Below are 22,732 nucleotides of genomic sequence, written 5' to 3' on the forward strand. Positions count from 1 at the left end.
GTGTGGGTTGAAAGTGAAGGTTTAAGTGGGTGGAGAGGGTGGAAGGTATGTGGGGTGAAAGTGAAGGTTTAAGTGGGTGGAGAGGGTGGAAGGTATGTGGTGTGAAAGTGAAGGTTTAAGTGGGTGGAGAGGGTGGAAGGTATGTGGGGTGAAAGTGAAGGTTTAAGTGGGTGGAGAGGGTGGAAGGCGTGTGGGTTGAAAGTGAAGGTTTAAGTGGGTGGAGAGGGTGGAAGGCATGTGGGGTGAAAGTGAAGGTTTAAGTGGGTGGAGAGGGTGGAAGGCATGTGGGGTGAAAGTGAAGGTTTAAGTGGGTGGAGAGGGTGGAAGGTATGTGGGGTGAAAGTGAAGGTTTAAGTGGGTGGAGAGGGTGGAAGGCGTGTGGGGTGAAAGTGAAGGTTTAAGTGGGTGGAGAGGGTGGAAGGCGTGTGGGGTGAAAGTGAAGGTTTAAGTGGGTGGAGAGGGTGGAACGAGTGTGGGGTGAAAGTGAAGGTTTAAGTGGGTGGAGAGGGTGGAAGGTATGTGGGGTGGAGAGGGTGGAAGGTATGTGGGGTGAAAGTGAAGGTTTAAGTGGGTGGAGAGGGTGGAAGGTGTGTGGGGTGAAAGTGAAGGTTGAAGTGGGTGGAGAGGGTGGAAGGTATGTGGGGTGAAAGTGAAGGTTTAAGTGGGTGGAGAGGGTGGAAGGCGTGTGGGGTGAAAGTGAAGGTTTAAGTGGGTGGAGAGGGTGGAACGAGTGTGGGGTGAAAGTGAAGGTTTAAGTGGGTGGAGAGGGTGGAAGGTATGTGGGGTGGAGAGGGTGGAAGGTATGTGGGGTGGAGAGGGTGGAAGGTATGTGGGGTGAAAGTGAAGGTTTAAGTGGGTGGAGAGGGTGGAAGGTGTGTGGGGTGAAAGTGAAGGTTGAAGTGGGTGGAGAGGGTGGAAGGTATGTGGGGTGAAAGTGAAGGTTTAAGTGGGTGGAGAGGGTGGAAGGCGTGTGGGGTGAAAGTGAAGGTTTAAGTGGGTGGAGAGGGTGGAACGAGTGTGGGGTGAAAGTGAAGGTTTAAGTGGGTGGAGAGGGTGGAAGGTGTGTGGGGTGAAAGTGAAGGTTTAAGTGGGTGGAGAGGGTGGAAGGTATGTGGGGTGAAAGTGAAGGTTTAAGTGGGTGGAGAGGGTGGAAGGTGTGTGGGGTGAAAGTGAAGGTTTAAGTGGGTGGAGAGGGTGGAAGGTGTGTGGGGTGAAAGTGAAGGTTTAAGTGGGTGGAGAGGGTGGAAGGTATGTGGGGTGAAAGTGAAGGTTTAAGTGGGTGGAGAGGGTGGAAGGCGTGTGGGGTGAAAGTGAAGGTTTAAGTGGGTGGAGAGGGTGGAAGGTATGTGGGGTGAAAGTGAAGGATTAAGTGGGTGGAGAGGGTGGAAGGCGTGTGGGGTGAAAGTGAAGGTTTAAGTGGGTGGAGAGGGTGGAAGGTATGTGGGGTGAAAGTGAAGGTTTAAGTGGGTGGAGAGGGTGGAAGGTATGTGGGGTGAAAATGAAGGTTTCAGTGGGTGGAGAGGGTGGAAGGTGTGTGGGGTGAAAGTGAAGGTTTCAGTGGGTGGAGAGGGTGGAAGGTGTGTGGGGTGAAAGTGAAGGTTTATGTGGGTGGAGAGGGTGGAAGGCATGTGGGGTGAAAGTGAAGGTTTAAGTGGGTGGAGAGGGTGGAAGGTATGTGGGGTGAAAGTGAAGGTTTAAGTGGGTGGAGAGGATGGAAGGCGTGTGGGGTGAAAGTGAAGGTTTAAGTGGGTGGAGAGGGTGGAAGGCGTGTGGGGTGAAAGTGAAGGTTTAAGTGGGTGGAGAGGGTGGAAGGCGTGTGGGGTGAAAGTGAAGGTTTAAGTGGGTGGAGAGGGTGGAAGGTGTGTGGGGTGAAAGTGAAGGTTTAAGTGGGTGGAGAGGGTGGAAGGTATGTGGGGTGAAAGTGAAGGTTTAAGTGGGTGGAGAGGGTGGAAGGTATGTGGGGTGAAAGTGAAGGTTTAAGTGGGTGGAGAGGGTGCTAAGTGGGTGGAGAGGGTGGAAGGTATGTGGGGTGAAAGTGAAGTTTTAAGTGGGTGGAGAGGGTGGAAGGCATGTGGGGTGAAAGTGAAGGTTTAAGTGGTTGGAGAGGGTGGAAGGTGTGTGGGGTGAAAGTGAAGGTTTAAGTGGGTGGAGAGGGTGGAAGGTATGTGGGGTGAAAGCGAAGGTTTAAGTGGGTGGAGAGGATGGAAGGCGTGTGGGGTGAAAGTGAAGGTTTAAGTGGGTGGAGAGGGTGGAAGGCGTGTGGGGTGAAAGTGAAGGTTTAAGTGGGTGGAGAGGGTGCTAAGTGGGTGGAGAGGGTGCTAAGTGGGTGGAGAGGATGCAAAGTATGTGGGGTGAAAGTGAAGGTTTAAGTGGGTGGAAAGGTTGGAAGGCGTGTGGGGTGAAAGTGAAGGTTTAAGTGGGTGGAGAGGGTGGAAGGTGTGTGGGGTGAAAGTGAAGGTTTAAGTGGGTGGAGAGGGTGGAAGGTGTGTGGGGTGAAAGTGAAGGTTGAAGTGGGTGGAGAGGGTGGAAGGTATGTGGGGTGAAAGTGAAGGTTTAAGTGGGTGGAGAGGGTGGAAGGCATGTGGGGTGAAAGTGAAGGTTTAAGTGGGTGGAGAGGGTGGAACGAGTGTGGGGTGAAAGTGAAGGTTTAAGTGGGTGGAGAGGGTGGAAGGTGTGTGGGGTGAAAGTGAAGGTTTAAGTGGGTGGAGAGGGTGGAAGGCGTGTGGGGTGAAAGTGAAGGTTTAAGTGGGTGGAGAGGGTGGAAGGTGTGTGGGGTGAAAGTGAAGGTTTAAGTGGGTGGAGAGGGTGGAAGGTATGTGGGGTGAAAGTGAAGGTTTAAGTGGGTGGAGAGGGTGGAAGGCGTGTGGGGTGAAAGTGAAGGTTTAAGTGGGTGGAGAGGGTGGAAGGTATGTGGGGTGAAAGTGAAGGTTTAAGTGGGTGGAGAGGGTGGAAGGCATGTGGGGTGAAAGTGAAGGTTTCAGTGGGTGGAGAGGGTGGAAGGTGTGTGGGGTGAAAGTGAAGGTTTCAGTGGGTGGAGAGGGTGGAAGGCATGTGGGGTGAAAGTGAAGGTTTAAGTGGGTGGAGAGGGTGGAAGGTGTGTGGGGTGAAAGTGAAGGTTTAAGTGGGTGGAGAGGGTGGAAGGCGTGTGGGGTGAAAGTGAAGGTTTAAGTGGGTGGAGAGGGTGGAAGGCATGTGGGGTGAAAGTGAAGGTTTAAGTGGGTGGAGAGGGTGGAAGGCGTGTGGGGTGAAAGTGAAGGTTTAAGTGGGTGGAGAGGGTGGAAGGTGTGTGGGGTGAAAGTGAAGGTTTAAGTGGGTGGAGAGGGTGGAAGGTATGTGGGGTGAAAGGGAAGGTTTAAGTGGGTGGAGAGGGTGGAAGGCGTGTGGGGTGAAAGTGAAGGTTTAAGTGGGTGGAGAGGGTGGAAGGTATGTGGGGTGAAAGTGAAGGTTTAAGTGGGTAGAGAGGGTGGAAGGCATGTGGGGTGAAAGTGAAGGTTTAAGTGGGTAGAGAGGGTGGAAGGTATGTGGGGTGAAAGTGAAGGTTTAAGTGGGTAGAGAGGGTGGAAGGTATGTGGGGTGAAAGTGAAGGTTTAAGTGGGTGGAGAGGGTGGAAGGCGCGTGGGGTGAAAGTGAAGGTTTAAGTGGGTGGAGAGGGTGGAAGGCGTGTGGGGTGAAAGTGAAGGTTTAAGTGGGTGGAGAGGGTGGAAGGTATGTGGGGTGAAAGTGAAGGTTTAAGTGGGTGGAGAGGGTGGAAGGCGCGTGGGGTGAAAGTGAAGGTTTAAGTGGGTGGAGAGGGTGGAAGGCGTGTGGGGTGAAAGTGAAGGTTTAAGTGGGTGGAGAGGGTGGAAGGCGCGTGGGGTGAAAGTGAAGGTTTAAGTGGGTGGAGAGGGTGGAAGGCGTGTGGGTTGAAAGTGAAGGTTTAAGTGGGTGGAGAGGGTGGAAGGTATGTGGGGTGAAAGTGAAGGTTTAAGTGGGTGGAGAGGGTGGAAGGTATGTGGGGTGAAAGTGAAGGTTTAAGTGGGTGGAGAGGGTGGAAGGTATGTGGGGTGAAAGTGAAGGTTTAAGTGGGTGGAGAGGGTGGAAGGCGTGTGGGTTGAAAGTGAAGGTTTAAGTGGGTGGAGAGGGTGGAAGGCATGTGGGGTGAAAGTGAAGGTTTAAGTGGGTGGAGAGGGTGGAAGGTATGTGGGGTGAAAGTGAAGGTTTAAGTGGGTGGAGAGGGTGGAAGGTATGTGGGGTGAAAGTGAAGGTTTAAGTGGGTGGAGAGGGTGGAAGGCGTGTGGGTTGAAAGTGAAGGTTTAAGTGGGTGGAGAGGGTGGAAGGCATGTGGGGTGAAAGTGAAGGTTTAAGTGGGTGGAGAGGGTGGAAGGTATGTGGGGTGAAAGTGAAGGTTTAAGTGGGTGGAGAGGGTGGAAGGCGTGTGGGGTGAAAGTGAAGGTTTAAGTGGGTGGAGAGGGTGGAAGGCATGTGGGGTGAAAGTGAAGGTTTAAGTGGGTGGAGAGGGTGGAAGGCATGTGGGGTGAAAGTGAAGGTTTAAGTGGGTGGAGAGGGTGGAAGGTATGTGGGGTGAAAGTGAAGGTTTAAGTGGGTGGAGAGGGTGGAAGGCGTGTGGGGTGAAAGTGAAGGTTTAAGTGGGTGGGGGAAGGTTTGAGTGTGTGGGGAAAGGTTTGAGTGTGTGGGGAAAGGTTTGAGTGTGTGGGGAAAGGTTTGAGTGTGTGGGGAAAGGATTGAGTGTGTGGGGAAAGGATTGAGTGTGTGGGGAAAGGATTGAGTGTGTGGGGAAAGGTTTGAGTGTGTGGGGAAAGGTTTGAGTGTGTGGAGAAAGGATTGAGTGTGTGGGGAAAGGTTTGAGTGTGTGGGGAAAGGTTTGAGTGTGTGGGGAAAGGTTTGAGTGTGTGGGGAAAGGTTTGAGTGTGTGGGGAAAGGTTTGAGTGTGTGGGGAAAGGTTTGAGTGTGTGGGGAAAGGTTTGAGTGTGTGGGGGAAGGTTTAAGTGTGTGGAGGAAGGTTTAAGTGTGTGGAGGAAGGTTTAAGTGTGTGGAGGAAGGTTTAAGTGCGTGGGGGAAGGTTTGAGTGTGTGGGGAAATGTTTGAGTGTGTGGGGAAAGGTTTGAGTGTGTGGGGGAAGGTTTAAGTTTGTGGAGGAAGGTTTAAGTGTGTGGAGGAAGGTTTAAGTTTGTGGAGGAAGGTTTAAGTTTGTGGAGGAAGGTTTAAGTGTGTGGGGAAAGGTTTAAGTGTGTGGGGAAAGGTTTAAGTGCGTGGGGGAAGGTTTGAGTGTGTGGGGGAAGGTTTGAGTGTGGGGTGCATGAGAGAGTTTGAGTGTGTGGGGGAAGGTTTGAGTGTGGGGTGCATGAGAGAGTTTGAGTGGTGGGGGAAGGTTTGAGTGTGGAGTGCATGAGAGAGTTTGAGTGTGTGGGGGAAGGTTTGGGTGTGGGGTGCATGAGAGAGTTTGAGTGTGTGGGGGAAAGTTTGGGTGTGGGGTGCATGAGAGAGTTTGAGTGTGTGGGGTGCAAGTGAAGGTTTAAAGTGAGTGGGGAGGGGGGAAGTGTGTGGGGTGTGTGGGGTTTGGGTAATGTTTGAGTGTGTGGGGACACTTCTCAAATTATAGTATGATGATGCACATTACATTCCTGCGGTGGAGACAGGGAACGAAAAGTGTTTAGTTACCTGTGAGGAGGCCGCGACTGTAAGGAACAAATCCAGCGCAGACAACGAGAAGTTCAGCTGCACTCTGTGTGCGAGTGCACATTCCAACGCTCCCAGCAGAGAGTGTAAAAGCCCCGAGTCCCGTACCACGCCCAACCCCCTGGATCGTGCTTCCTCCCCATCAGATTGAACATTACAAATAGCCTGCACGAGGCGCAGCGAAGCCACACAGACCTGTAGGGAAGATCGTGAAAAGAGCAAAAAAAAGAAAAAAGAAAAAAAAAGGAGCCGCATCACACAGATGGACAGAGATGTTGAGTGAGACAGAAGGGTGCAACATAAACAAATTTCCTCCGGTCAAGATAAACAAACAGCTCCCCCTCGTACCCCAGTAGGGTCATCGGGAGTAGGATTTGCATGATGTTCAGTTTCCATGGCTTCGTCAGAGTCGTCTTTGCTTGCCTTCGCCGAACTGCTGGGCCCCAATCCCCTGAGTTCATGCTGAAGCCGGGAAACATGGCGTTGAGCCACCGAACAGGCGAGACGTAACAAAGCAGGCAAGCAAGGGAGATCCAATCCTGAAAGATAAAAGAAACAAGGTGGGAAAATAAAGAACAGTGAGATGTGCTAAAAGCTTGTTTTATTCTACATTAACAAAGGTTCCCAGCGTTACCATCCCTCCTTCCCATCCCACCTCCACACGTTCCCCTCCTCACACAAAGTTACCCGGGATCTAACGCACATCCATTGGACTACCACAATTAAGCACATATTTAGAGACAAACGTTTATTTATCAAGTTGCAAAATATTGAACAGAATATCAACAAATTTGAACATATTGTTGTGATGATTTTAGGTAAACTAGATTGAATGTTTTCCCATCAAGGGCCAGAACATGTATACAGATCAAAATTGCTCGTTTGCAGGGTCTAAATATGGAGAAGTCAGCTAACGTGGCAAAGTTTTTATATACAAACTCGTCCTTCACCTTTGAGAGTTATGTCGTGAGATGAGCAGTAACATCACCTTTAAATGTATGTATTGCTTGTGTTTGTAGTATTTTCAGTTTTTGAATAGTCATTCATAAGCGCATTTGAGAGTCATGTGACTGACTCCTTTGCCGCTCTTACCGATCATTGTAACGTCCTAATTAAGTTATTTTTCACATCTGAGACCACATTTGACGATCGCAGCTCACCATCTCACGAATTGTATAGTTGTGGACAAAAATATTGGCACCCTCGCGCTTTTTTCAAATAATGCACCATTTCTTCCAGAAAATTGTTCAAATTAAAAAATATTTTGGTATCCACAAATGTATTTCTTTGGTTTGCAGTGGAACAAAACAAAAAAGCTGAAAAAAACACTAAATCTTAGCTTATTCCACACAGAAATCCTAAAATGGCCCAGACAATATAATTGGCACCTTTTAGAAGTTGTCAGAAATAATTTGATTTCAAGCAGGTGATTCTCATTTACTTTGGAATTGAACTCACCTGTGGTGAGTTGCAGGTGCCTGCAATATAAATATCATTCATAAGACCAGTTTGAAAGAGAAAAGGAGACATTCTGCTGTTTTGTGTCACTGTGTGCTCCGCAATGAGCGTGGAGAAAAGAAAGAAAACCAGAGAATTGTCTGAGGAGGTCAGACAAGATTGTAGCCAATCATGGACAATCTCAAGGCTACAAGTCCATCTCCAGAGACCTTGATGTTCCTGTGTCCACCGTACGTAATGTTATCAGGAAGTTTAAGGCCCATGGCACTGTAGCTAACCTCCCTGGATGTGGCCGCAAGAGAAAACCTGATCGAAGATTGCAGTGAAGGATTGTTCGAATGGTGGAGAAAGCACCTCGATCAACTGCCAAACATATTCAAGCTGACCCTCCGACACAAGGTACGACAGTTTCAACTCACACCATCAATCACCAACTCAATGAAAGGGGGTTCTATGGTAGGAGACCCAGGACTGAGAGAGAGCCACAAGAAAGCCCAATTGGAGTTTGCCAAAACACACCTGAACAAGCCAAAATCGTTCTGGGAGAATTCCCTGTGGACAGATGAGACCAAATTAGAGCTTTTTGGTAAAGCACATCATCTCTATGCTTACAGAAAACAAAATGAAGCCTTCAAAGAAAAGAACACCTTCCCTACAGTCAAACATGGAGGAGGTTCAGTGATGTTTTGGGGCTGCTGTGTTACCTCTAGCACTGGGTACCTTGAATGTGTGCATGGCATCATGAAATCAGGAGATTACAAAGGCATTTTGGAGTGCAATGTTCAACCCAGTGTCAGAAAGCTGTGTCTCCATCGAAGGTCATGGGTCTTGCAGCAGGACAATGACAGCAAACACACATCAAAAAGCACACAGGAATGGTTCAAGACAAAATGCTGGACTGTTCTGAAGTGGCCAGCAATGAGTCCAGATCTAAATCACATTGAACATCTTCATCCGCGATGAAGCGAACTCCGAGGGCCTTTCACTCACTCAACGCAGGCAGGTTGGTGGTCTTTCTGTCTTCTACCGACTCCTCTCGGCCTTGCTCCCCCAGCTCTCTCTGTGCTCTGTCCCCCTAATATTCCTACAGGTCGCACAAGATCTGCCAGCAACCCTCTTATGGTTAAACTGCCAAAATCTAGGCTCTCTGCTCACCTTCACTCCTTCATTCCTCTTTTCTCCCACCTCTGGACCAAACTGCCCCACTCCCTTCAATCCCACTCCTCCCTCCAGGTCTTTAAAGCAGCTGTTCACAACCATCTCTTATCTTCCCCCATCCAAAACCTTGATCTTTTCTACCCCCGCTAATTTACCCCAGCGACACTTTTTTTGAAATTCCAACTTCTTTCCTGGAAGTCCTTGCAGTGTTCATATGTTTTATACCTCTCCCACCTCCCCCAAGTCCTCTCTCTCCCTCCCACATTTCTCTCGATGTCCCTGCTCTCAAATGTGTGTGTGTGTCCTTCCCCCTCTCTCCCCATCTTGTTTACCACTCCCCTTATTTTGTGTTTTATGTGTCGGTTTGACTTTTTGTGTGATTAATGTTAGCTCTTTTACGAGCCTCGATCTTGTACACTAAAAAAAAAAAATAAAAAAAAAAAATCTGAAAACAGCAGTGGGGATTAAGCACCCTTCAAATCTGGGAGAACTGGAGCCGTTTGCACAAGAAGAGTGGGACAAACTGCCAGCAGAGAGATGGAGGAAGCTAATTCATGGATATAAGAAGTGCTTGCCTGTAGTTATTTTGTCCAAAGGCTTTACATTACCGCAATTATCATAATGTCAATAATTTTTTCAAGGCCATTTTTTTTTATTTTCTGATTTAAAAGGATATATTAAGTTCTGAATCAAAAACAAATGTTCTGTCATATTAACAGTGAAATAAAGAATTGTGGAAACCAAATACTTTTGTCAATTGAAACATTTTTCGAGAATATTGTGAGTTATTTGAAAAAAGTGCAAAGGTGCCAAATTAATTTTTGTATGTGTTTGTATGTATGATCAAATTTTCACCAAAGCTTTATTATGAGAATATGGATAAGGCAAATTAATAATTTTTTCAAAAGTTCAAAGGTCAGCATCACAAAAAATCATGAATTTTCATGTGATTGACATGAAATTTTAATAATCTGCATATTGGGTCAATTAATTTGTTCACCTATCAAAAGCTAGAAGCAGATTGTTTTTTTTAGATCTAAAGCTCAAAGGTCAAGGCTGCATAAAATCATAAATGTTCATTTTGTATTTTTTTTTTCCAACTATTTTCGTTATTTTGAGCATATGGAATAAGAAGAAGATGTCTTAATACAAACGGACGCGGACGGGCGTTGCATTTTCAGATACTTTCTCGTTTAGCAATTGCAACTGGTCTTACCACAACCCCTCCACTCCACCCTCATACAACTCACCCTCCAAACCCCCACCCACTCCTCCCTCCACCCCCATACAACTCTCCCTCCAAACCCCCACCCACTCCTCCCTCCACCCCCATACAACTCTTCGGGTTCACAGGGCGGTGTTCACACCTTTATTTCATTTCCGCACACGGTTAAAAACCACAATGCGATAAGCTTCACAAACTCTTAATCGGAACCGATCCTCAAAATTCCAAATGCGAACCCCAACAAGTCCCAACTACTAAAAAAAGTTTCATTCAAAAAACGCGTCTCCATGCAATTCCCATGGAAGTATGAATAAAGTTTAAAATGATGATCAAGTGAAATAAAAACTAACGCCAGAATGAGAATCATAGTCTCACTTACAACAACAACAACAACATGCATTTTAAAGGCCATTTTCCCTGCAAGAGCGGGGGTTAGCCTTGCGGTCCCCATGACAATCTTCTCCATTTTGCCCTATTTTCTGCATCTCCCCTTGTTAACCCCCTTGCCGGCATTTCTTCTTCGACCATCGTTAGCCAAGTCTTTCTCGGTCTTCCCCGTCCTCCACTTCCTTCTACATTCATTTCCATCACTCTTCTCAACCAGTCACTTTCATCCTTCCTCAACACATGACCAAACCATCTCAACCTGTTCCTCTTCACAGCGTCCATCACAGGCTCTATTCCCATCATCTTTCGCAATTCATCATTTGTTTTCGTCTCTCTCAACGACACTCCACACATCAACCGAACCATTCGCATTTCCATCCTTTCCAGCCTTCGTTGCTGCTCTACGTTCATTACCCATGTCTTGCTCCCATAAATCATAACACTTCTCACACATGCAGCATACACCTTTAGCTTCAGCTTCAATGATACTCCCCTCCTCGTCAGCACACCACTCAGTTCCCAAAACTTCTTCCATGCACATCTCACTCCAGCAACCATTGCCAAGTCTGATCCACATTCTCCATTCAGCATGTCCACCAGGTAACAAAATGTTTTCACACCTTCCAGCTTCACACCGTCTCCAAGATCCAACTCAACATTTCCTCCATCTGCAGCTCCCTCTGTGTACACCTTACACTTGAATGTAGCTGCCACACTGGTTAATGACCCTCTCAAACGACTACATTTTTGATGAACCCACTCAGCGCACATTGTACATTGAATGGAGTTCACTACGACACCCTTCCTGCACACGGCCACTTCCCAGTTCCTTCCCCCTCACCACATGCTTTACCACTTGCCATCACCTTCGTTTTTCCAATATTCACCTTCAGACCTTTTGTCTCCATACATTCCTTCCACTTGTTCATCTTCTCCTTCAGTCCATCCATACTTTCTGCAATCAACACCGGATCATCTGCATATAACAACTCCGACGGTAAACCCTCCTTTACGTTCCGAGCCAGCACCTCCATCACAGCTACAAATAGTAGTGGACTTAGTACCGACCCCTGATGCACTCCCACCTTCACCTCAAACTCACCACTGTTCCCGTCCTTCGTCCTTACAGCTGTGCTCGCTCTTTTGTACATTGCCATCACTACTCTGATCAACCATTCCTCCACTCCTAACTTCCTCAATGCCCATGTCACTACTTCACGTGGAACCCGATCAAATGCTTTCTCCATATCAACAAACCCAAGAAACAACTTCTTCCTCTTCTCGATGTACTTCTCCTGCAACTGCCTCACAATAAAAAGCGTGTCTGTCGTTCCTCTTCCTGGAAAAAATCCAAATTGTATTTTGTCAATCTTCACTTTCTTCCTTATCCTCCTCTCCAACACCCTTTCCAATACCTTCATTCCATGCTCCAATAACTTTATCGCTCGATACGAGCCACAGTCCAGAGGGTCACCTTTCCCCTTGTATAGAGGGACGAGGGTACTCAGTTCCCAATCCACTGGAATGCGGCCTTCTTTCACTACCAGATTGCAGATCTCTGTCATTCTCTTCACACCCAAATTTCCCGCTGCCTTCAACATATCTCCCACAACTCCCGTCGGCCCTCCCGCTTTTCTACTCTTCATTGCTTTTATCGCTTCCTCAACTTCCTTCTCGGTTATCTTATCTGCCGGTCCTAAAACTGGGTTACTCTCTATGTTGCCATCCCATTCATTCTCTGTATTCAACAGCATTTCCATATATATTTTCCATCTTCCTTCAATTCCATCTGGGTCCACAACGATTTGTCCCACTTCATCCTTCAAGCAAATGACCCCCATCACATCACACCTCTCTTTCGCTATCTGCTTTGCAATCCTAAATACCGCTCTCTGACCCTCTTCCAAATCCAAGCGTTCTCCGAACATTTTCCTACATGCCTCCTGCGCTTTTGCTACCTCTTTCTCTTTCCCGTTGCTTCGACCTGTGTTTTTGACACTCGCTCTGCTCATCGTTCAATAATGCCTCCCGAGCGCAAGACCAGTGCCGGAAATGTGTCGACTACCAAGAGGCAGAAGAAAGTGATGCGCCAGAGCCAGAAAGTGGAGCTGCTGGACCGGCTTTTGAGAGGAGAGAGTGCGGCCTCTGTTGGCAGGCATTACGGCGTCAAGGAATCCACCGTTCGCTGCATACGGAAGAAGAAGGCGATTCGCGAGAAAGTTTCAGCGAGTGCTGCATTGACTACAAAGGTGGTCACCCATGTCCGGAATGTCCACATGGAAATGATGGAGAAGACTCTCAGAATATGGATCGAGGACAACACGCAGACGAGGGACTTCATGCTGAAAATCGTCATGCTGAACCGTTGCCTAAATCCGCTCATCGAGGACGAGTTGGACGCTATTCCAAAGGTTTCCGAGGAGGAAGAGGCGGGCAGTAATGATGAAGAGGTGTCGAGGTCCAACCTCACAGACCAGTTCCTGGGCGAGTTGCTGCAGGACATGTGGGTGCTTGGGGACAGGGTGCAAGATGCTGACCCAGTCGTGGAGAGGTACCCCAAGTTCAAGAGAGCCTTGGATGATGCGCTGCTCCCGTACAAAGAGCTGTATCAAAATGTTGGGCAATGTGTCGGGCAGCTCCCCATCACCCATTTATTCAGCCCTGCTCCCTCCACCTCAAGACCACCAGCACCCTCTCCTGCATTCCTCTCAGTGTCCTCATCAGCATTCTCACCAGTGTCCTCACCTTCTCCTACCTCTCTGCACCACTATTTGGGTCACCCTCAAAGTTCGAGGAATTCTTGGGATTTTAATTCACCATAATCATCACCATCATCATTTAAAAGTTGCGTGTGTTTGTAAAATAAAATTTTTAAACGGTACATGATGGTGTCGTGTTTTTTTTTACTTTCACGGTACTCTATGGGTAAGCACTTTTAATAAACTAAGCACATTCCTTCAATAAATTGGAAATGGTACCTGGTGTTGTCGATTTTTAAAATTTATTTGTAAGCATTTTTTGTGAAACTGTAATCATGTCCATTTGCGGTCGAAAACAATTTAAACTTAAAAATTTTTCCTCTATGAATCAGGTTTATTAAAACCTATAACGTATCCCCCTTTTCCACCATTGAAACAATGCCGCAGCATACATTCACAGGATGTTTTTGTCGACCTTCGCGGGTTTTTGTCGACCTTCGCGGGTTTTCGTCGACCTTCGCGGGTTTTCGTCGACCTTCGCGGGTTTTCGTCGACCTTCGCGGGTTTTCGTCGACCTTCGCGGGTTTTCGTCGACCTTCGCGGGTTTTCGTCGACCTTCGCGGGTTTTCGTCGACCTTCGCGGGTTTTCGTCGACCTTCGCGGGTTTTCGTCGACCTTCGCGGGTTTCCGTCGACCTTCGCGGGTTTCCGTCGACCTTCGCGGGTTTCCGTCGACCTTCGCGGGTTTCCGTCGACCTTCGCGGGTTTCCGTCGACCTTCGCGGGTTTCCGTCGACCTTCGCGGGTTTCCGTCGACCTTCGCGGGTTTCCGTCGACCTTCGCGGGTTTCCGTCGACCTTCGCGGGTTTCCGTCGACCTTCGCGGGTTTCCGTCGACCTTCGCGGGTTTCCGTCGACCTTCGCGGGTTTTCGTCGACCTTCGCGGGTTTTGTCTCACCATTTCCAGGACTTTCATTGACTTTCACAGATTATCGTCGACATTCTCTGAATTTGCGTCACCATTTGCGGATTTTGCCTCGCCGTCCGCAACTTGGTTCTCTCTAGTCGCGAATTTTCACGACTCAATAACCTATCCCCCTTTTTCCATTGAAACAATGCCCCGCTATTCCTGAGTTTGGCTATTCGCGGATTTTCCAGGAACGTATCTCCCCCGCGAATAGCGGGGTCCGACTGTACTTGTACCTTGACTTAAATCTATTCAGCTGTACTCAAGTTATCAAATTTTTACCTGACATGACCTCAGACCTTCGACCTCTTGACCCCAAAATTCAATCAATTAATGTTTAAATCATTATACATACCTGCACCAAGTTTTAATTTAAATCCTTTCGGCTGTTCACAAGTTATCACATTTTTACCTGACATGACCTCTGACTTTTGGACACCAAAATCTAATCAGTTAATCTTTACATCATTATACATATCTGTACCAAGTTTGAATTGGATCCCTTTAGCTGCTCTCAAGTTATAGACATATTACAGACTTTGACCTTTGACCTCTTGACCACAAAATCGAATCAGGTCATCTGTGCAGCATAATACATATTTGTACTAACTTTGGTCAGAGTCCCATCACTGGTTCACAAGTTATTGCGGTAACAGGATTTTTACCGAATATGACCTCTGACCTTTGACTTTGTGACCCCAAAATAATCAATTCATTTTTACCTCATTATACATACCTGTACCAAGTTTGACCAAGATCCTGCAACTACAGACCAATGAGCCTTCTCCCAATTATCAGCAAAGTCATGGAATCCATCATTGCTTCGGATATCAAATCTTTCCTCTTCTCAAATGACTTGATCTCTGATCATCAATTTGGTTTCAGACCAGGTCACTCTACTCTGGACATGCTGCTTCTGCTGTCTCAACAATGGATGGAGGTCCTCAATGCAAAACAGGAAATTAGAGCTGTCTCCCTTGACATATCACGTGCCTTCGACACGGTCTGGCACCCCGCTCTGGGGGGTGCCAGACAGTAATCTCATCAAAAACGCTCACCAAAATCTCCTACGATGGTATCCATGGAAATCTCCATGCTTGGCTTGCAGACTTCCTCTCAAGTCGTAGTCAACGTGTGGCCCTGAATGGGTTTCTCTCATCTCCCCTTCCTGTTCAGGCTGGAGTTCCCCAAGGCAGTGTTCTGGGCCCTGTGCTTTTTCTGGTCTTCATCAATGATCTCTGACTCTCTTGAAAATCCTCTCTATCTCTTTGCTGATGACTCTACTCTCTGTCGCTCCATTCCTCATCCCTCAGATCGGCAGTCTACGGCCTCCTCACTCTCTGCAGACCTGGACAAAATCACAGACTGGGCAAACAAGTGGAACATGTCTTTCAATCCTGACAAATCTCACACTCTTACGATGTCTCTCCGAAAAGACCGACTGGACAACCCTCCCATCCACTTTCTGAATAATCCTCTCCAAGAAGTTCTGTCACTCAAGCTTTTGGGTCTCACTATCTGCCATGATCTTTTCTGGGAAAACCACATTTCAAATCTGGCCTCCAAAGCCAGTCGCCGACTGGGCATCCTCCGTCGTGTGAAGTCCTTCCTTGGCACACCTGAGCTCCTCACCACATACAAGGCTTTCATCCGCAGCTCAATGGAATACTGTTATGCCCTCCAGGGCGGTGCTCCTGCCTCACACCTAGCTCGGCTTCATGCTGTTGAAACCAAAGCTTTCAGAATCATTGGAATCTCCCGCGATGAAGCCAACACCGAGGGCCTTTCACTTACTCACCGCAGGCAGGTTGTTGGGCTTCCTGTCTTCCACAAACTCCTCTCCGGCCTTGCTCCCCCAGCTCTCTCTGGGCTCTGTCCCCCAAATATTCCGATAGGTCGCACAAGATCTGCCTGCAACCCTCTTATGGTTAAACTGTCAAAATCAAGACTCTCTGCTCACCTTCACTCCTCCATTCCTCTTTTCTCCCGCCTCTGGAACAAACTCCCCCACTCCCTTCAATCCCACTCCTCCCTCCAGGTCTTTAAAACAGCTGTTCACCACCATCTCTTATCTTCCCCCATCCAAAACCTTGATCTTTTCTACCCCCGCTAATTTCACCCCAGATTCACTTTTTTTAAATTACCAACTTCCTTCCTGGAAGTCCTTGCAGTGTCCTTGTGTTTTATACTTCTCCCACCCCTCCCCCCCCTTCCCACGCCTCCTCCCCCCAAGCCCTCCCACAGATCTCCCGATGTCCCTGCTCTCAAATGTTGTGTTTTTGTGCTTTCCCTTCTCTCCCCATGTTGTCTACCTCTACCCTTATTATATGTTTTGTGTGTCTGTTTGATTTTATTTTTTTTGTGTGATAAATGTGAGCTCTTTCACGAGCCTCGATGCTGTATACAAAAAAAAAAAAAAAATCCCTTCAGCCATTCTCAAGTTATCGCGGTAATGAAAATCCATCACGGATGGACAACAGACAACCTGAAAACATAATGCCTCCGGCGATTTCGTCAGCGGAGGCATAAAAACTCATGGGACCAGTGATTTTAATGACATCATCTATCAATCCTTGGTTTTCAGGCACCTTGCAAAAGTTGTAACACAATCACATCCTGGACCCTTACTCTCTCACGTGTACCAGTGTTTGACAGGTTGTACATGGGATTTGCTACCATTCCATGTTGTGAATCTCCACGTCGTTTCAGGTTCACGAAACCTCAAATTATTGTGGCTCCTAAAGTTGATCAAGATCATCGTGCAAACCAGGCCAAAACTACCAATGATTGGTGACGGTGAAGCTCTTTCCTGAATCAAAGTTGATGTCTCTGTCCCTTTCCTTCCTCATCTCGTAACCTGGGTGAAACCCCTCCCACAGACATTTACCGGGCAAAGGTGCGGAGGTCAGCACGAGGGTAGTAGCTGCGATGAGGCGGGCATGAGTCCGGTCTAGCCAAGAGATCTCTCGATCACTCAAACCCTCGAGAATGGTGAGCAGTGTCGGAAGGATTTCATCAGATGGAGGGATAAACCTGTAGGAGAGTCCAGGGAAAGTGAGCACGAGTCAGGCATCTAGGTGTGAAGACAAGTGATCATTAAAGATGAAATGAGTGGTCTTACTCTCCCCAGCTGTGCAGGAGAACGAGGAAGGAAGTGGTAAGGATGGGCAGTAACTTCAGGCTGCTCAGTCCTGTGCCATCGGAAGCCTGAGACAAAGTGCTTTGCTGCATTAGACACATCCAAAAGCATCATCAAACATCACAAGACAGATCCACATTAAACCCCCAAATTCGGAGACCACAGTTTTTGGCAATATAAAATGTTAAACACAAAAACAACAACTCTGTCATACCCAATTTATATGATATAAAAAAAAAAATTGCTCTTGGGATAGCGCCCTTTAATTATCGATTTCCCTCAATCTTCTGCGATCTCCTCACCAAAGCCTGCAGTGCTTCCAGGATATCAGCGAGCATGGCTCTCCTCTGTTTTGGTTGAGAAAGGCAAAGAGCTTCACCCTGTTCAAGTCAGATCAGCAAACAAAAAGATGTCAAGCTATTGGAGGTGCAACCAAGCAAAAGACATAGCTGCCAAAGGATGTGGTACAGCTTAATTAAGGATGAGTGGGTGTAGAGCCGAGAGTGCGACGAGAAGAGGAGGAAAGGGTATTCCACAAAGTGATGGATGCCGGTAAGAAACAAGGATGAAGAGAGGAGGAAAGGGGGAAAGGGGACGCAAGATGGGCGCAGAGCACATAAGGAGAAAGGGAACACAAGATTGGTGCAGAGCACATAAGGAGAAAGGGGACACAAGATTGGTGCAGAGCACATAAGGGGAAAGGGGACACAAGATTGGTGCAGAGCACATAAGGAGAAAGGGGACACAAGATTGGTGCAGAGCACATAAGGAGAAAGGGGACACAAGATTGGTGCAGAGCACATAAGGAGAAAGGGGACACAAGATTGGTGCAGAGCACATAAGGAGAAAGGGGACACAAGATGGGTGCAGAGCACATAAGGAGAAAGGGGACACAAGATGGGTGCAGAGCACATAAGGAGAAAGGGAGCAAGTTAGATGGCTGAAGGGTGGAGATGTCATTGCTACAACATAACAAAGGAGGAGTAAAACCCCTGAATAGTTACATCACACTATTTATGAAAATAATAGAGAATCATTGATGACAAGGAGAGCAAGAGCTTCTTAAATGAAGATAGAATTGCACACGTATAAGTGAGTACAAAGTGGAAATTTTGTCTGCCCATGCAAATTTTACAGTGTTGTATGAGTGGTTGCATTCTTTTACATGAGTGGTAGCAAGCATGAGGAATGTTCTCCAGGCGGCAGTAAAGAGTGCCACCTCCTCGGGCACAATCTCCCCAGCACATTCTAGACTTGCGACACCCTTTGCCATATCACGCATGTACATAGACCAGTGCTCGTATCTGTGCTGCGCAAACAATCTATTCAGAACTGTCCGCAGCTCCGTGCAAGGCCTGAGGGTGATCGTACAATCCGGAAGCAAACATCAATTCACGAGACATACTGCATGTTTTGAGGCAAACACAGGATTCTCTGCAGTGATCCTTTTTGACTCACCTTTGCATGTAGTAGATTTCGAGGGAAACTATTTTGAGAATGAAAGCACAGGCTTGCAGGATATTCATCTGTGGAAAGTGGGAATGTTTGGAAAGAGGTGTTAAAAATATTTTAAAGCTTGCTAGCTTTCATTTTAATACATCCCGGGTTGGTAGGGACTGCAAGCAGCCATCTCACATCAGGACCAGTCTGCTATATCTACGACCCTGATGCTAACTCAGCCTGGGAATTCTTCCATAGAATCCTGCGCTCTCTCTCATGCACAGATTCATCCCATCTCTTCTTCAATTATTGTACCCTTCTTCCCACTCATGGTTCTTCCAATCTCAATGCATTAAAAAAAATCCATAACGAGTGTGTATCCACTCCCAGGAGAGCCAAAAAACAACATAAACAAGTACAAAAAGTTTTAATTAAAACAAAAGCCGCGTCGATGTTACACAATGCCTAGATGCAGCTGTGCCTATAACGTCGATGTTATAGGCACAGGACATTCCTATTGATTCGATTACTTGATGTTATTTTTGTGCAAAGTGAAAATATATCTCGGCAATTTCCCGTGTGTGGCGACGAATTTTTAATATATCTCGGCATTTTCCCATCTGTTATTTCAGGCGGTGTATGACTGACCATGCCGTGATTGTAAAAAAATATATCTCGGCAATTTCTCGTGTGTAGCGACACGTGAACGAAGCTATGCTCCTCTCTCCACATTATTGTGACGACGTATAAATTAAATATTTCATCGTGACGATTGTCATCAAATGGACGAATTTTTAATATATCTCGGCATTTTCCCGTCTGTTATTTCAGGCGGTGTATGACTGACCATGCCGTGATTTAAACAAAATATATATATCTCGGCATTTTCCCGTCTGTTATTTCGGGCGGTGTATGACTGAGCATGCCGCGATTTAAAAAAAAAAATCTCAATGGACTTGAAGTTACAGGCCTTTGAGAATTCATTTCGTTCTATAAAGGGCAACTTTCATCGGATTTTCTTCCCGTTTTTTTTCAACCGAGTCTAAAACTATGTGAGCGACTGTGAAAAATGAAATGATATATCGAATTTGATTTGAAATAAAACTGTGAGAGAGGAAGACACCACGGGCCTACAAAACAGGCCTCAAAGCTATGCGAGTTAATAAAATGGTGGATATTTGTTTATATGAAGCCTCCCACAATGGGTGGAGCTATGGTTCCCAGAATGGGTGGAGCTTTGAGGTTTTGTCTTCTCTGCAAGAACAAGAACAAGAAGAAGAAGAAGAAGTAGAACAACAACAACAACAGCAGAGGGCACTCTATTAGCAGCGTCTGCGACGCGGCTAAAAACTAAATCAATAAGCCTGGTGGCATCTTGTTAGCTTTGTCTCTGGGGTGTGCTCCTGCTCCAACACACCCCTCTCTTCAAATGACAATAGCCGACTCCTCTCGTAAGTAGGCCGAATGCCTCAATTCTGTGTTTGCTTCCAAATCCTGTTTCACAAACCCCTCACTCTTGGTACCACCCTTCCCTGTCGTAGCCAACTGCACGTGGACTCTCTATTTTGCACCTGAGAAGGTGGGGAAGTTCTGTCAACCCTCGGCATCAGCTCATATGTCCGAAAAAGCTGCTCTGCTGGTCTTGCACATCCTGTCCCCACCCTTTCAATTGCACTAAATAATCTTCCATCTGTTTGGAAATCCACCAACATCACTGCACGACATAACTAGCACGGCACGCGGAAGGGGGCATACCTCCACCAAGCTGAACACTTTACGTTTTGTATCCCACTAACAGGTCGGATCTGGATTCGGACCTGAATCAAAATCGAATCGGCATATTCTTGTCACCAACCCGAGTCATCCACCAAGTTTTGCAATAACTCATCCACAACTTTTTGAGATATCGTGCTATGTATCCTTCTTGGCACTATCACTCAATGGTGATCAAAGAATCGCTTAAAAAAAAATAATTCTTATCCGGATCCGGATCTTCACCAAAATTGAAACAATTGTTCCTTGTCATAGCCCTGTTGTGGAATTTTGGACTTACACTTCCACACCCCCAACCTGCATACCAAGTTTCGACCGAATCTGTCCACAACTTTGAGATATTGTGCTATGTATCATTTTTTTGCCTGATATCTCAATGTTGAGGAATCATTTAAAAATTCGCAGATCCGGATGCAGTTGCGGATCTTCACCAAAATCTAATCATTTTGTCCTTGTCAGATACCAAAGCTCTCCAGCAAATTTCGTCTGAACCAGTCCACAACTTTTTGAGATATCCTGATCACAGACAAACAAGCAGACAGACAGGGGTGAAAACGTAACCTCCATCCACCTTTGGTGGTGGAGGTAAAAAGGTGCAAAAAACAGATCCTTGCAACTACAGACCAATCAGCCTGCTGCAAATCATCAGCAAAGCCATGGAATCCATCATTGCTTCAGATATCAAATCCTTCCTCTTCTCCAATGGCTTGATCTCTGATCATCAGTTTGGATTCAGACCAGGTCACTCCACCTTGGACATGCTGCTTCGACTCACCAATCAATAGATGGAGGCCCTCAATGTCAGACGTAAGATCAAGGCGGTCTCTCTGGATCTCACCTTGTTCTCCAAACTCTCTACCAATGGAATCCAGGGCCAATTCCACACAGAGATAACTGATCTCCTCCACTCGCACAGCCAAAGTGTGGCTCTCAACGAAATCCTTTCATCTCCTCCTCTCCCTTTGAGAAGAGGCTGAAGTGCTACCAAGGCAGTGTGCCATCTTCTCCCTCCCACGACCTCCCCCTCTTCACCCGCCCTCACAATCTACTTTCTTAACAATACTCTTGAGGAAGTTCAACTTCTCAAACTCCTGGGTCTCACTATCAGCCATGATCTTTATTGGGCAAACCACATTTCAAAGTTGGCCTCCAAAGCCAGTCGCCGACTGGGAATCATCTGTCATACAAAGTCCTTCCTTAGCACACCAGAACTCCGACCCACCTAAAAGGCCTCACAATAACAACTGTGTCCCACTGCCGTGTCCGTACTGTGTCGATGTCCCACCCCAGTGGACATACAAACTCGCTGGAGATTCCAATGATTCTGAAAGCTTGGGTATCTACATTGTGAAGCCAAGCTAGGTGCAAGGCTGAAGCACCAGCCCAGAGGGGAAAGCAGTATTCCATCAAGCTGCGGATGAAAGCCTTGTATGTGGTGAGGAGCTCAGAGGTGCCAAAGGAAGGACTTCGCATGACAGAGGATGCCCAGACGCCGACTGGCTTTGGAGGCCAGGTTGGAAGTGTGGTTTTCCCAGGTAAGAGCATGGCAGATCGTGAGACCCATAATCAAGGTCGTGTGGAAGAAAAATGATTATTCTGCAACGTTTCTTGTCGAAAAAGATCATTTTTAACCATATAAGGTAATGCAGAGCCCAAAAGACCGTGTGATTGCCTGCAAAGCATTTTGGGTAACACTAAGTGCAGCAAAAGCGAATGCTGAGCACTTGGGTTTTAGTCTCTGTGTTTCGGAGTTTGGCAATGTGGGAGCTGAGCTGCTCGTGGGAGATAACCTCAGGGGCTCTTGCGTGCCAAATTACTGGTCAATATATTCTGATGTTTACCTGTAAAAAAAACCTTCGTCAGGATGACAAGGCGTGAAGTGTGATTTCCCCACAAATTACTACATCTCTGTTGAATTGAAAGCATCTGAGCAGAGAGGACAATGCTGACCCTGTGTGGTTTTAGCAACTTTTTCTTCTTCTTCTTCTATAAAAGGATGCTTTCGACTTGCTCACCAAATTTATTCATTCCAAAAAAAAATTCCATCTCTTACAGTGCCTCTTTCATACATTCCTTAAACTCTCCAGCACTCCACCCATCCTTCAGCGTCCTCAAACGTATTTTGGACTCGAAGGTCTCAAGAAACTCATTTTGCAATAAATGTTTGTTTCCCATTAATCGTACACTTTTCAAAATCCAATCTCACCCCTCCCCTCCAAATCTTCCCCATCACCCATTCCCTCCAAAACTTCCCCATCACCCCTTCCCTCCAAAACTTCCCCATCACCCCTTCCGTCCAAAACTTCCCCATCACCCCTTCCCTCCAAAACTTCCCCATCACCCCTCCCCTCCAAATCTACCCCCTTGCCCCTCCCCTCCAAATCTTCCCAATCACCCATCTCTTTCAAATATTCCCCCTTGCCCCTCCCCTCCAAATCTTCCCCATCACCCATCCCTTTCAAATCTTCCCCCTTGGCCCTCCCCTCCAAATCTTCCCCATCACCCCTTCCCTCCAAAACTTCCCCATCACCCCTCCCCTCCAAAACTTCCCCATCACCCCTCCCCTCTAAATCTACCCCCTTGCCCCTCCCCTCCAAATCATCCCCATCACACATCTCTTTCAAATCTTCCCCCTTGCCCCTCTCCTCCAAATCTTCCCCATCACCCATCCCTTTCAAATCTCCCCCCTTCCCTCCTAAACTCCCCCCACAGCCCTCCCCTCCGAGACTCTCCCTCGCTCCTCCCCTCCTAGACCCCTCTCACCCCTCCTCCTCAAAGCGTCCGCCCCGCTTCTTCCCCCTTCCAACTTTCAC

At 47.2% G+C, this 22,732-nt stretch overlaps 1 protein-coding gene across 2 annotated transcripts in view; it reads right to left on the reverse strand.

The window, feature by feature from the left end:
• Positions 1-5,563: 5,563 nt before the first annotated feature.
• LOC137416913 (nucleoporin NUP188) overlaps positions 5,564-22,732 on the reverse strand; it is a 182,123-nt gene continuing 164,954 nt past the window's right edge. Inside the window, exons 30-36 of one of the 2 annotated variants that reach the window (XM_078767875.1) lie at positions 18,165-18,232; positions 17,872-18,061; positions 17,009-17,086; positions 16,689-16,792; positions 16,455-16,600; positions 6,025-6,215; positions 5,564-5,871 (exon numbers count right to left, since the gene is read on the reverse strand). In XM_078767875.1, the coding sequence (XP_078624001.1) occupies positions 5,614-5,871; positions 6,025-6,215; positions 16,455-16,600; positions 16,689-16,792; positions 17,009-17,086; positions 17,872-18,061; positions 18,165-18,232 (1,035 nt within the window). In that variant the 3' untranslated portion in view covers positions 5,564-5,613. The remainder of the gene's footprint in view (positions 5,872-6,024; positions 6,216-16,454; positions 16,601-16,688; positions 16,793-17,008; positions 17,087-17,871; positions 18,062-18,164; positions 18,233-22,732) is intronic. The other variant, XM_078767876.1, reaches the window with a different exon arrangement.

The sequence above is a fragment of the Myxine glutinosa genome, chromosome 13, assembly GCF_964187855.1.
Source record: "Myxine glutinosa chromosome 13, kmMyxGlut1.1, whole genome shotgun sequence".
In the NCBI taxonomy this organism is placed as follows: Eukaryota; Metazoa; Chordata; class Myxini; order Myxiniformes; family Myxinidae; genus Myxine; species Myxine glutinosa.